At 30.3% G+C, this 12,482-nt stretch overlaps 1 protein-coding gene across 2 annotated transcripts in view; it reads left to right on the forward strand.

The window, feature by feature from the left end:
• Nucleotides 1-2,265: 2,265 nt before the first annotated feature.
• LOC126906516 (disintegrin and metalloproteinase domain-containing protein 10) overlaps nucleotides 2,266-12,482 on the forward strand; it is a 49,572-nt gene continuing 39,355 nt past the window's right edge. For both annotated transcript variants that reach the window (XM_050687064.1, XM_050687065.1), the window contains exon 1: nucleotides 2,266-2,791. In XM_050687064.1, coding sequence (XP_050543021.1) covers nucleotides 2,695-2,791 — 97 coding nt within the window. In that variant the 5' untranslated portion in view covers nucleotides 2,266-2,694. The remainder of the gene's footprint in view (nucleotides 2,792-12,482) is intronic.

A 12,482-nucleotide genomic window follows, 5' to 3' on the forward strand; every position in this document is an offset into this window, starting at 1 on the left:
TACCGTTTTTCAGCGTTCGTGAATACATCAATTAGGTTAGATACCTGTCAAGCACTAAAATATTTAAACTCGTTGGAGTTTGTTAAAGATTCTATTATACATTTTTTTCATAAATGGTGTTTCGGTGCAGGGAAAAACTAGGTAAGTTTGAATTAATAAGGTCGGTNTGTTTCGGTGCAGGGAAAAACTAGGTAAGTTTGAATTAATAAGGTCGGTGTTTTAGAATTCGTTTAAAAATTAATGTAATTGAAATTATCAATAAATTAACAAAATGTATACATTAATATATATTTTAATTAAAACAGGTCAATTGTTACAAACTATGAGAACAATAAAAACACGTTTCCTTACTTACTGAACATTCTGTATAATAAATAGTAAATAAAAAATTTGTTTAATCGGTGCATAATTTTTCATTTGTACACTCATGGACATAGAAATATTTACCTGTGGAGATGCAGTCCTATATTCTGTTTTCTAAATGTATACAAAAGAACATATTACTTTATCGTCCCCTCACTAAAAATTCAATTAATAGGATCTATGAATATTTCTATGAGGGCTAAACCCACAGCTCACATGCAAACTACGTTAATGCTTATAACAGTGTAATTAAAACTATAAGCTTATATATATTAAAGTAAATATAACTATATTTTAGATTTTAAGGGTATAGCATTAAAATTTGCTTTTTGTAAGAGGTATGAATCCGCTTCATTAATTCTCAAACTATAATTTGTCCTCGTTTTGTACTGTTTAATTAAAGTTTTAAGTTTAAAAACAATAAATTTAAAAATAAAATATTAAAGTTTTTCCATATTAAAATTCATTGCAGTTCTACATTTTTCTGAAATTTATGGTGGCTAATAAAATAATTTAATCAACCATAACACGATTATTGTGTTATAACCATTACTAGGGTTAAAATTTAAGAAACTGGTCACTGAAAAAGTATGTACAATCAAAACGTAAAACTTGGGTGACATAATATCATAAGTAGAGTCCGGGTTTGTATGTATTTGCATATTTGTAATGAGTGTATGCATTTCGACGGTATTAAAAAATTTGAACGATTTATGTAACAGGTAATGCACAGTAAAAAGTTTATTTTGCATATAAATGCATATTTTAGAAATGACTGAATATTTGAAAATTTTTGCATATTTTGTATAAAAGTTTATTTAGCTAATTATTTAATTTTTATTTCACTATAGAAATTATTAATTCATTACGATTTTTGGGGAAATAAATGTTATTCACCGTATGTTATATTTATAAATTACAATTTATATTTCAATTCAATTAGATTTTAAAATGCCGAAAAGTCGTAGCTCTGTACCTACTTTATTAAAAACATGGATTGCTCTTTATAATAAAACTGACCAAATCGTTTTTACCACGGATAGCTCTGTAGTGTTTTGTCAATAGTGTGACAAAAAAATCGTGTGCTCAAAAACAATTCAATTACAACAACACGTTGATACCGCTTTTCATATTAGTGCTTTAAAACTTAGAGCAAATGAAAACAAAAAACAATTATTTGTATTCGATGCAAAATCGAAATCTGGTAACATTAATGAGGATCTTTGTTCAGCTTTGGTAGTATACAATATACCTTGGAATAAACTTAAAATTCCTGAATTCAAGAATTTTTTGGGGAAGTATACAGGTAAGCATATTCCTGACGAGAGTACATTAAGAAAAAATTTTCTTGGTTCATATTATGATTATGTTATTATTGCAATAAGAGAAGTTATTGACAACTCGGATATTTGGATCGCTGTTGACGAAACAGCTGATACAAACGGTATTTATTATTCTGAATTCAAGTATTTGTTTTATTCATTGAATATATATTTTTAATTATTTACTGTTCTTTAATTAACGTTTTAAGTTGATGATTTAATTAAATAATCAAGTCGAATTATTTATGGAAGAAATAAAAAAAAATTAAATGCATATATTTTGGGTAAGGGCATATTTTTAAAAAAATAAGAACATGTTTAATACATATTTTGAAGTTTTCTGATGCATAAATGCACACTATTTTAGGCTTTTTGAGTGCTTACTAATCCGGACTCTAGCCACACTAAAATTCCTTAACGAACTGTCTCCACTNGACTCTAGCCACACTAAAATTCCTTAACGAACTGTCACCACGATGACAGTGGGGAAATACGCGTGCACGTGTTGCTTGTGCTGCGCTCTGATGCCCAGCAACGGCGGCGTCTCAGCTGTTGCAAGCACGACTCTGCTGCCGTTCTTTGTTACTTCAGTCAGTGTACTCAGTTGTCTCGAAGTCTGAGCGTGTTGTTGTTGTCGCGCCTCGTATTATCGCGATTTCACGTCCCACGGCCTACTGTATTTAGTACATGTAAATAAGATTACTTTAAATCCTCAAGTTAACTTTTATTTCAGATATCGTTCACTCACGTCCATTTGTGTGAATAATATTATCTGTTGTGCCACCGTTTTCGAAAAATGGCATGCGAATTTTTATGCCGTCGTGGGCGACCGCGAACGACTCTATGATACAACGTTCACTCGACATGGTATTGGTCCAGCGGGTTGCGAAAACATGCGCTCGCGTAAAAAAACTTGCCACCATCGCTGTGTTGTAGCCGAGAAACTATGAAGGGCACGTAAAACGCCACCTTCGCATTACGATAACGTACAAGACGGGACGCCGCCGACATGCGGCCGCTGTCGTCCACAGCTGCAGCTGGAGTTGTGGTCTTCTTGGCGGCGATTAAGTTCGGATGGATATGCTCCACGCCCGTTCTGCGGCCAGGTAAATTAGAAAAAAAATCACCTATTTCAGACATTTTTTGGACATACTAATCGCATCGACCTCGTCCGGTTTATTCTTTGTGGCCGTCGGTGGACCGGGCGAACCACTTTCTCTTCAGTCGAGCCCACGCAAATATCTCGAGCGAACCACCGGCTGCCCTGTTGTAAAGCGATTATTACTATTATTTTATTATAATGTTTTTACGCTCAATAATTAGGTTGTTGTCGCAGTAGTGGAACCTAATAAAAGTCTTAGGGAAGTGTAAAGAATTTTTAATTAATACAATGTTTTTAATTTTATTGCACTATTTTGATGGTATAATATTATCCACCGAATAATTTTTTTTTTTTTTTGCAGTTTTCTTGTTTAAACATAATTGTTATTTTTCGATAAGTTACTTTTTAAGTTTATACTTAAGGATCGGAAACTACAAAGAAATATTTTTTTAAATTCACAATAAAATAAAAATCAACAGAAAAACTGCTGAATTTTACAGATATTATCACTCGAAGATTTCAAATTTTCCTTTATATTCATTTTCACCGTAAGAATAATTTCATTAATTTTAAAATTTTAATTTATACCAAGTTTATGTTTCCAAGTATATATTCAAGACTTATTCATAACGGGTGGGGATTTGGAGTACTAAGCTAATCAAGTTTCAACGTTCAAAAGTTAACAGTTATTTATTTTTTTTAATATAAAATATGAGTAACGATATAAATCGCGGTTTAAAAAAAAAAAAAAAAAAAATTAATAACTTTCACGTGTGAAAGTAATTCATTTTTTTTTTTTTGTAATTAAAACTTTTCTTGCAACAATGAATTCTTTTTTGAAATATTTATATAACTATTTCAGTCTTAAACTTTTTAGTTTCACTTTTCATTTTCAGAATAATGTTAACTTCTGGCATCAAGAAAATGTCATCAACTCTTTGGGGCAAACTGAGAATGAGAGAGCCTTGACTGAAACACTGGGGGCCATCTAATCGAAAATGTTCATAAATTCTTTTGTTGCTCAATGTAAAAATTAAAAAACAATTTTGATAAATTTGTATATAGCTCATAAAAACATTTGTTAACATTGTTGAATGTTTTTTTAAATAATTAAAAATAATTTCAAAACTTGTGCAACTATAATATAATGAAACATGTATTATAAGCTCAATTCCGAACTTTTTTGCATTTTTCTCGTTAACAATATTTTGTTTTGTTTTTTGGCACCAGAAGTTCAAGCTCACTCATTAGCGAAATTGTTTTATCAATAGGAAAAACTTTTCATGCGTGTTTTTGTACAAACTAAGATAACTTAATAGCTCTATCTTCTAGGTTTTTTTTATTTGCTCTCCGAAAAAAGTTGCTCGTAAGGGACTTTCTTTATCTTGTTTAACATCTAGGATTTTCACATAGAGACAGAGGCGGTAGAAGTTTTTCTTTTGGATGAAAAAAAAAGTGTTTTGAATTTTTTAACTTGTCACGTTAGGTTTTCAATCTCAATTTTGTTTTGGTATCCCGTAAAGAAATCAACTATCCGAAATGGATTTTTGACACATTGTTAATTTTTTTCGGTATTCTGTCGTGTTTTAAATTGTCATAACGATTTCAAACGTTTTACATTGGGTAATATTTTTTTCATTGAAGTTGAAAGTGTTTTAGGTGAATGTGGCGATTAACCAACAAACTCTTGAGTAAAATAGAACGAGTTCACTATCTTAGTCTATTGAATAAATATGTTACTGTTGGCAAAATAACGCGTTCGACCGGAACAACGGCACGACGGAGGAGATGAATTTTGCGCGGTCTTTGGTATCTGAGGCGAGATAAATAATGTGCGTGATATTTCAGGTTGGAGGGAAAGGATTAGGGGTAAAAAAGGTGCGGGAAGTGAAAGAGCAACGAGCTCAACACAAATACAGGGAATTGAAGTTGAACTTTAGATATTTGTAATGTACACGTGTAAAGGTTGGGTTTTATAGTAAAGTAGACAATAATAACAGCACATGTTACAAATATCGTGTAATAGGACAACTTCAAATGTTGTCCGTTAAGCATTTGGTTGACAGCGTTCTTCTAAGTCGTTATTAATAACTTATAGTTTCATCCCGTCGATATTATTACACAACACCGTTTAATTAGCTTTAATTGCATATCATTGTAATACTCACAAGGTACTGTAGGAGATTTTAACAATGACAATTACTTGTTTTATTAGAACGCACCTTAATGAACGAGAGAAAGTATCTATTTGCTCAGCTGAGGTTGTGTGTACCTATTGATTTAAATAAAAAAAAATTTAGTACAAAACGATTAGATAGCGTGTTGAATCATCACAAGTGTAGTAAACGTACGGATTATGCGTGTCATATAATCGAAATTTGGTCATGTGAGTTTCAAGGATAAAAAAAAATAATAATTTTTCCTACAATTATTTAACTTTTTTCTTTATTTCCAATTTATCGCGTTGGAATATTGTGTTTACCAAGATTTTCGTGTTTACAAATCGTTTTCAATCGTCAAACGCATTTTAATATTTAATAATGTAAAAAAAATAATTTATTTTATTCGAATTAATGATATTTTCCGATTGAATATAATATTTTGTTTTTAATTTTCGGAAAAAAATAAAAACGCACTAATATTTGTGTCCTTAATAAAATTCTAAAGTTTTGCGTTTCATCAAGTGGTTTTTGTTTGATTACTTACACAAATTCATGAACGTACTGAGCAATTTCGAGTGAATAACGACTAAATTTGTATATTAATTTGCTTAGCGACCGTATTCATTAATGTTAGACGATATATTGTTTGCAAATTTCAATAAAAAAAATGACGGTTACGAGTTTTTTAAAGGACACTAGATCAGGGAATACACAATGTTATCGCTCTATCGAAACCAAATATATTTTATTCCGAACATAAACCGACTGCGGTTTTTGCCGGAGACTTTATATAAATTACTTTTTTGAGATTTTGACCAATGGTTTCCATTCGTACGATATCATCGCTGGGTTCCTTTTGGCGCTTCGCCATGTCCTCTCTCCTTGTAATGTTTGATTGTATCAGTATAAATAATTGCGGGTGTCTGCAAAAGAAATTCGCTTTTCCACAGCGGTATCGATTAAGCTTGTACGAACAACGTGTGTACATTATTGTGTTCGTAGTGAATAGTAATCGCGCTGTGCCTAAACATCATAGAAAATGTGTTTCGCATTTAGACGTTGTGCTGTTTATTGAATTTTCTTTGGGAACGAATATCAATAATTAACATGTTCTCGCAGTGTTCGTTCCGTGCTAAGCGAAAGCGTCACTGCTAACGTCAGGAAAATGGTGCAATTAATTTGTTTAGGCAAAAGCTATCGGTACGTTTCCAAAGGAATAAATCCACGCGCGTGCGCGCAATGTTACTGTTAAATCCACTGGAAACGGTCATCGTGCGTGTGCACTGTTCTATATAAGTTATAACATGGTTTTCCTCCGCTCGTTCCATATTAAAGCGTTTATCCGAGCGTGCTGTAATTCGGCTGTTCTGTGCTCGTGTGTCGTTGTAAGAACATTTGAATTAAGCCGCAGTTTTTTCCTCGTTACCGACTGCACGTCTGCGTATAATTTTGCGGCGACTGGTTACTTCTTCTACGAGTGGGCTTTCGATAAGTTAATTGAGATGTTAATGCGACTCCGTCAAATAGTGTCAATCGTCGTGAACGTCGCTGATCTCGCAGTACAAACAAACGGATCCGATTGAAAAGTTCGAGGGCCAATCCCTCAGATCGGATTGCAACACTAGAGCGATAAGATCGTGTCTTTTTTTACGAATAAATAAAACAAAGCTTCTGGAAAACGTATCCGACCGAGTCAGTTGCATGAGAAATAATGGAGGATCGATTGCTTTAGATTTCCTACTCGGGTGACGTCGTCGGCGGACAAAAAAAAAAACGCAGAACACAAGTTATTTGAAATGGATTCCCACACGATTTACATGTGCTGCTGATGTTTGTAAACAATATTTACCTATCATGAACACATTTACATTAAATGCGCGTATTTAATTCGAACGAAAACGAAAATATGTTGCATTTTGTTGTGCTGAACGTGATGAAATACGAATTGTATTATGACGTGACGTCATATGGAAATTTTCAAGTTGAAAATTGATGACTAACGTCCAGTCAATGGACGCGTAGGACTAAATCGTACGCGCCTTGTCTTGCGCGCATATTTCTACTTCGGTTTCTTTTGTGTTAATACGAATTTCAAACCAAATATGTTTTTCAAAATTAATTAATCTATTGCTTGGCATTGGGCAACGCACATTCACCTCAATGCAGTTTTTAATGGCTACTTCTACAGTAAAAACAATAACTATCACAAAGTTTGAAAAGACAATTCGAAGAATATTTCTGAATTTGTTTTCCTAAACAACTGGTTTTTAAAAGTATGCAATACTTATAGTTCCTGAAACGATAAAACAAATGGGTATATCGTTCCATAAGTCGAATTGTTTCGGGATAAATTAAAACAATTCAAATTAATGACTGCTGCTTGGCTCCAGATGTGTTTTCCGTGAATAAATAAAATCTGTTTGATCCACCAGTGATTTTCTAAATTGCCGAGTCTTAAATAATTTTAACGAAAGGAATAACTTTTTCCAATATTTCACTGCAAAATAAAATAAAAATGTTTAACGTTAATTATTTCTTCTTTTCAATTAGTTTTATGTAAGTCAATAATTTGCTATAAATATCATCGAGTAAAAGCTTAATTTTATTTCTTGAATTATATTTTAAAAATATTTCTGCATTTGAAAGATCACAAAAACGGTTTTGATTTTTTATTAAAAACCATTGTTTTGAAAAAATGAACTAATGATATTAATAATTAAAATTGCCGGATAATATTTGTCATTTCCATTTAAAAATTAAATATTAAACTTTTAAATATCTTTTTAGTTATATTTACTCAACAAATAAAATTCTAGAGCGATTCGATGTAAGTGTTCACAGAAAGCGGTTGGAATGTGTCTACGGCATTTATACATTGACATTGTCGAAACTACAATTTGGAGTAGTATTTTTAATTATTAATTGTACTCGAAGTTCGTTATGCAAATCGAAAAGAGTATGATCGATTTTGTTGTAAACTTTTGCTGTCTGGCTGATGGTGTTACCATCGGAAACGTTTATGTACTTGTCTGTAGAGTAGGTAAAGTTATAGAATATTAAGTATGCGCAAAAGAAAACGAGCTCATGAATTGAGTAACCGACTGTATGGTGGCGGATGTCGACGTACCGACACCGGCGGAACAGCGAGGGCCCCACGAGGTTAGTCACCTCTTCTCTTGTCCTCTGCCAATGGTTTGGATGACTTGTTGCGTGCGCGTGTGTAAGCCTGTTCTTAGAACACACAGTGATCTTTCCCACCTCCGCCTACATCCGATCACTATAAAAAAAAAATCATTTTAATACTTGATATGTGTTTGACATAAATGAAGTTTTCGAGGAATTCTTTGTTTGCATAGATGACGGTATTTTTCATTACTCTAGTGTAATTTTCAAGTCTCCGGAATGGCGTCAATGAAGAACAACATACTTTTTATACTCGGTTGTTTTAAAATCGATTTTTATAAAATATGTTTGCGCAAAATTATTATTATTTTTTATTTGTTTAAACTACAAGTCTTCCCATAAACGGCACTTGAATTTTTATTTTACTAATAGTTTAATGCGATATGAAATTATTTGGCTATGGAAATTCATTTTAAATTGTGCTATCTCAACCCACAACCTCAAGTGTTTGATGGTGTACTTGAAATCTATCTCGTTTTTTATCGAGTTCGTTGCAAGTACAAACGCAGAACCTTAGAGTTAAAAGTGCTTGTTATTATTATTAATTAATTTACATACAAACAACATTTATTTTCAAATAAAAATTTCTTATGAAATGGTAATGACTGTATCCAAAAATATTTCATTAATTTATCTTAACCAGCGAATACTAATTGGCGTTTACCTTATTTTTTAGTTTCGATGTGAACCTGAGAAGGTATTGATTTTGTGATGGTGTTTGTTTTTTTATGTCTGTCTATGAAAACTGGACCAATTTTAATAAGTACATCAAACGATTTCGGTTTTAATCTAGTTGAACAATCAGCGTTAAATTAAAAAAAAACCTCTTATTTGAGAAATTTAATAAAAGTATCTAAATATTACGCAACCGGAAAAAATAGCAATATTAAATTTTTTTACTGCATTTTAAAACTGTTTTAACATTTTTTTTAAAAACACTGATTCAAATAAAATTTTGTTAGGACATACCATAGAAAAGAAGTTTTCATTTGGTATGCTTTTTGTAAAAATCATATGAGATACTTAAGTACAGGAGGGATTTTTGAAAGAACCACCCACACATGTAAAAAATTATTTTTTTAAGTGAATTTTTGATAAATTTCCGTATAACCTAATTCCAATTGTTTTATTATGAGAAATAATCTGTCAAAGCAAAAAAAAATTGTTAATTACAATTTAACAGGCATTGAATATTTGAATGAAATATTAAAATACAAAAATACAAAAATTGGAAAATGAAAAATATTTATTTTATTTTGTTAATTATTGTTTGTGAAATATAACAGATTTGCATCAAAGCTTTTTTTATGATATTGATGTCAATCACTATCAGATATCATCTATACTTGACCTAACTATGTCGCTACCTCACTATGCTGAATATATTCTGTATTTCAATTCCGCTTATAAGCAAACAGAATTTAATTATATTTTGACGTAAAATCTTTACCATAAATGCTCAAGATAATTTAATTAGAATTAAAAATATATTGTGTTCGAAAATAGTTGAACATTATTTTATAAATAAATTTGTTTTGTTGTTATTCAATCAAACATATTCCATATCAGTAGAATTATGCTAGTACTATTAGAGTTTTATTTAATCTTAGTTAATTGTTAAATACTAATGCTCAATATTTCAAGCAAAGTTTATAAATTGTGTACCTTATAACCTTTTAACTCGATAAAATCAGACTCTGAATGTATCGAGAGTGTTACAATGAATTATTATTAAATCTCTTCTCTTCGAAGTAAATGGTATTAGCATTTGACAGAGCATTAGTATTAAGAATAACGTAAATCGCACAAGTTTTACTAATCTAGATTTCTGTTCTTTTGTATTATTTGAATTATACATTTAGAAGTCTCATTTAGAATGCCGTAAGCCAATAATGCAATTGTCGTGTTTATCATCAAATGTTGTTTTGATCTACTTCTTTAACCTTAATTATACATAAAGTTTATTGATTTATATTTTAATATTCAAAATGGTTGTACGCTTTTATTTATTATTAATTATACATACACTGATACCCAAAGAAAATTATAAAAATATTCGTTGAGTTATGTTCAAAAATAAGATTTAAACAGTTTACAATAACAAGCTCTGCAAATTAATTTCATTCATTTTTTAAAGTTTTACTAAGCTTGAAGTATTTTTAATCTTTAACTTTTAATTATGTAGAAATATATATATTGGAGAGATTAAAAAAATCATATTAAACTTTCTGTTGTGTTTAAACGAAAAACATTTATCGAGCAGTTTATTCAAATTTAACGTTTTTTTTTTCGGTAGATAAACAAATTCAATGAAATTACTTAATTTAGNAAAAAAATCATATTAAACTTTCTGTTGTGTTTAAACGAAAAACATTTATCGAGCAGTTTATTCAAATTTAACGTTTTTTTTTTTCGGTAGATAAACAAATTCAATGAAATTACTTAATTTAGTTATAACTTATAACTAAAAATGTAAAAATAGTTCTTTAATTATACAAAGTGTTTCGATTTGTTAGGGCAAAATGTTTTGACAAATAAAACAACTCGGCATCTTTCTTTTACAACGATAGTTGAAAAACTAAATTAAACCATTCAAACTAAATATTTAATAAAAATTCTGTTGTATTCTTGTCCAAGTCCACGGTAAACATAAGTGTCTAACATAGGATACTTAAAACTAAATGAAATGACAAAACTTTGATTCTGAGGTAATTGAATTTAATAACTGAGAAATGCTATCTTTACATTGCAGACGGTTTAGGGAATCAGTACTACTGCTATCAATAGTACTTTTATAAAGTTTTATTTGATCTTTAAATCAATAGAAAAAATGATTATTTTACTTATTAATTTTTCACTTACCTTAATTTTTTTGAAAACTTCTCCAACTGTGGATGCCTTATTTTCAAATCAATATTGTTTGGTGTACATGACAGATTTTCGAAGTGAATTCTTGCGATAAAACTAAAAATTGAACGTACACGTTTAATTTTACAAACCCAAGTATAATTGTGATACAATTAACGTTGATATAAATCTCACCATGTGGTACAATTTTAAATTACATTACTGTCGTCTAAAGTTATTATACAACTCATGAAATATTACTCTTCAGATACGAAAATAGTCTTTAAACATCTTGCTCGCAAGCACATCAATCTTGTTTGCATAATCATTTGATTATGTTAATACTCTGGACGAACAAACACGATCTCGTCTCATACTTACAAGGTGGTTCATTCTAATACCAGACATGCCAGAAGCCTTTAGGCTTAAAATTCCATAAAATTTTATTATGAAATGTTATCAGCAAGGTGTAAAATGAGCAGCAGAACCGATATGATATTGAAAGCAATGCAGTTGCTAAAAACAGTTTTCTAGGAATTTGTCCAACAATTAGTATTTTCATTGTGTTATTCTATTGCATGCAAACCGCGAAAGGATAGTTGGCAGATAATTAAATCAACTTAAATTTGCACACCTTACAGTTAAACTAAATTATAATAACTACGCAAATCAAATTGAACATAAAAGTAATAAAAGACTTTATGCCGCTACGTTTCCTCGCTGTGATGTGTTATATATTATTTCTTCTATAAAACACTATTTTTATAAGTTTGCTCAATTTCAAAATCCATAAAGTTCAACGAATAAAAAAACTTGACCGAAAAAGTTCTGTGCGCGAGTGCAAATAAATAATTTCAATCTCTGACTTTGTATTCTCGAAAACAGATGCGAATAAGCGTTTAAAAATTAAGTCTATCTTAAGTTGCACATTATTTTCGACTTGGTTGTTTTTAAACTAAAAGTGATCGCTACAATTAGTGTTGGGTAAAAATATCGATATTTCGACAACATGACGATATGGGCAAAAAATTCGAAACTAATATGGAAATTTAATAGTCTAATATATCATAATATTAATATTATTAGGATCAAATTAATTATTTTGCTGATTTTCAAATTTTTGTCACTATGGCGAGATATTATACTGTTCTCTCGTACAAATATTTCAACTATGTGCATGAGCTCATACCTAAGATTAATCAAATGGCTTAAAATTAATAAAAAGTGGTATATAACTGTTTTATATTAAATATTTATTAGTGCATTCTGTCAACGTCGAATACGAAATATATTGGTAGATAACACTAAAAAAAAAAAAAATTCCGAGCATTTTTCTGTCTTGAATATGAAAATTTCGTGTTTCATAATGATATAGTTTTTTATACAACATCATATAGCCAAAAACCTACAAATACCGATGGGTAAAACTATATAGTTGCCTATTACTAGTCATAAAAAATGAATCAACTTTAAACTATCGTGTATTGGATAATTAGGTCAAGT

Source organism: Daktulosphaira vitifoliae, unplaced genomic scaffold (assembly GCF_025091365.1).
Source record: "Daktulosphaira vitifoliae isolate Bord-2020 unplaced genomic scaffold, ASM2509136v1 Scaffold_5, whole genome shotgun sequence".
Lineage (NCBI taxonomy): Eukaryota > Metazoa > Arthropoda > Insecta > Hemiptera > Phylloxeridae > Daktulosphaira > Daktulosphaira vitifoliae.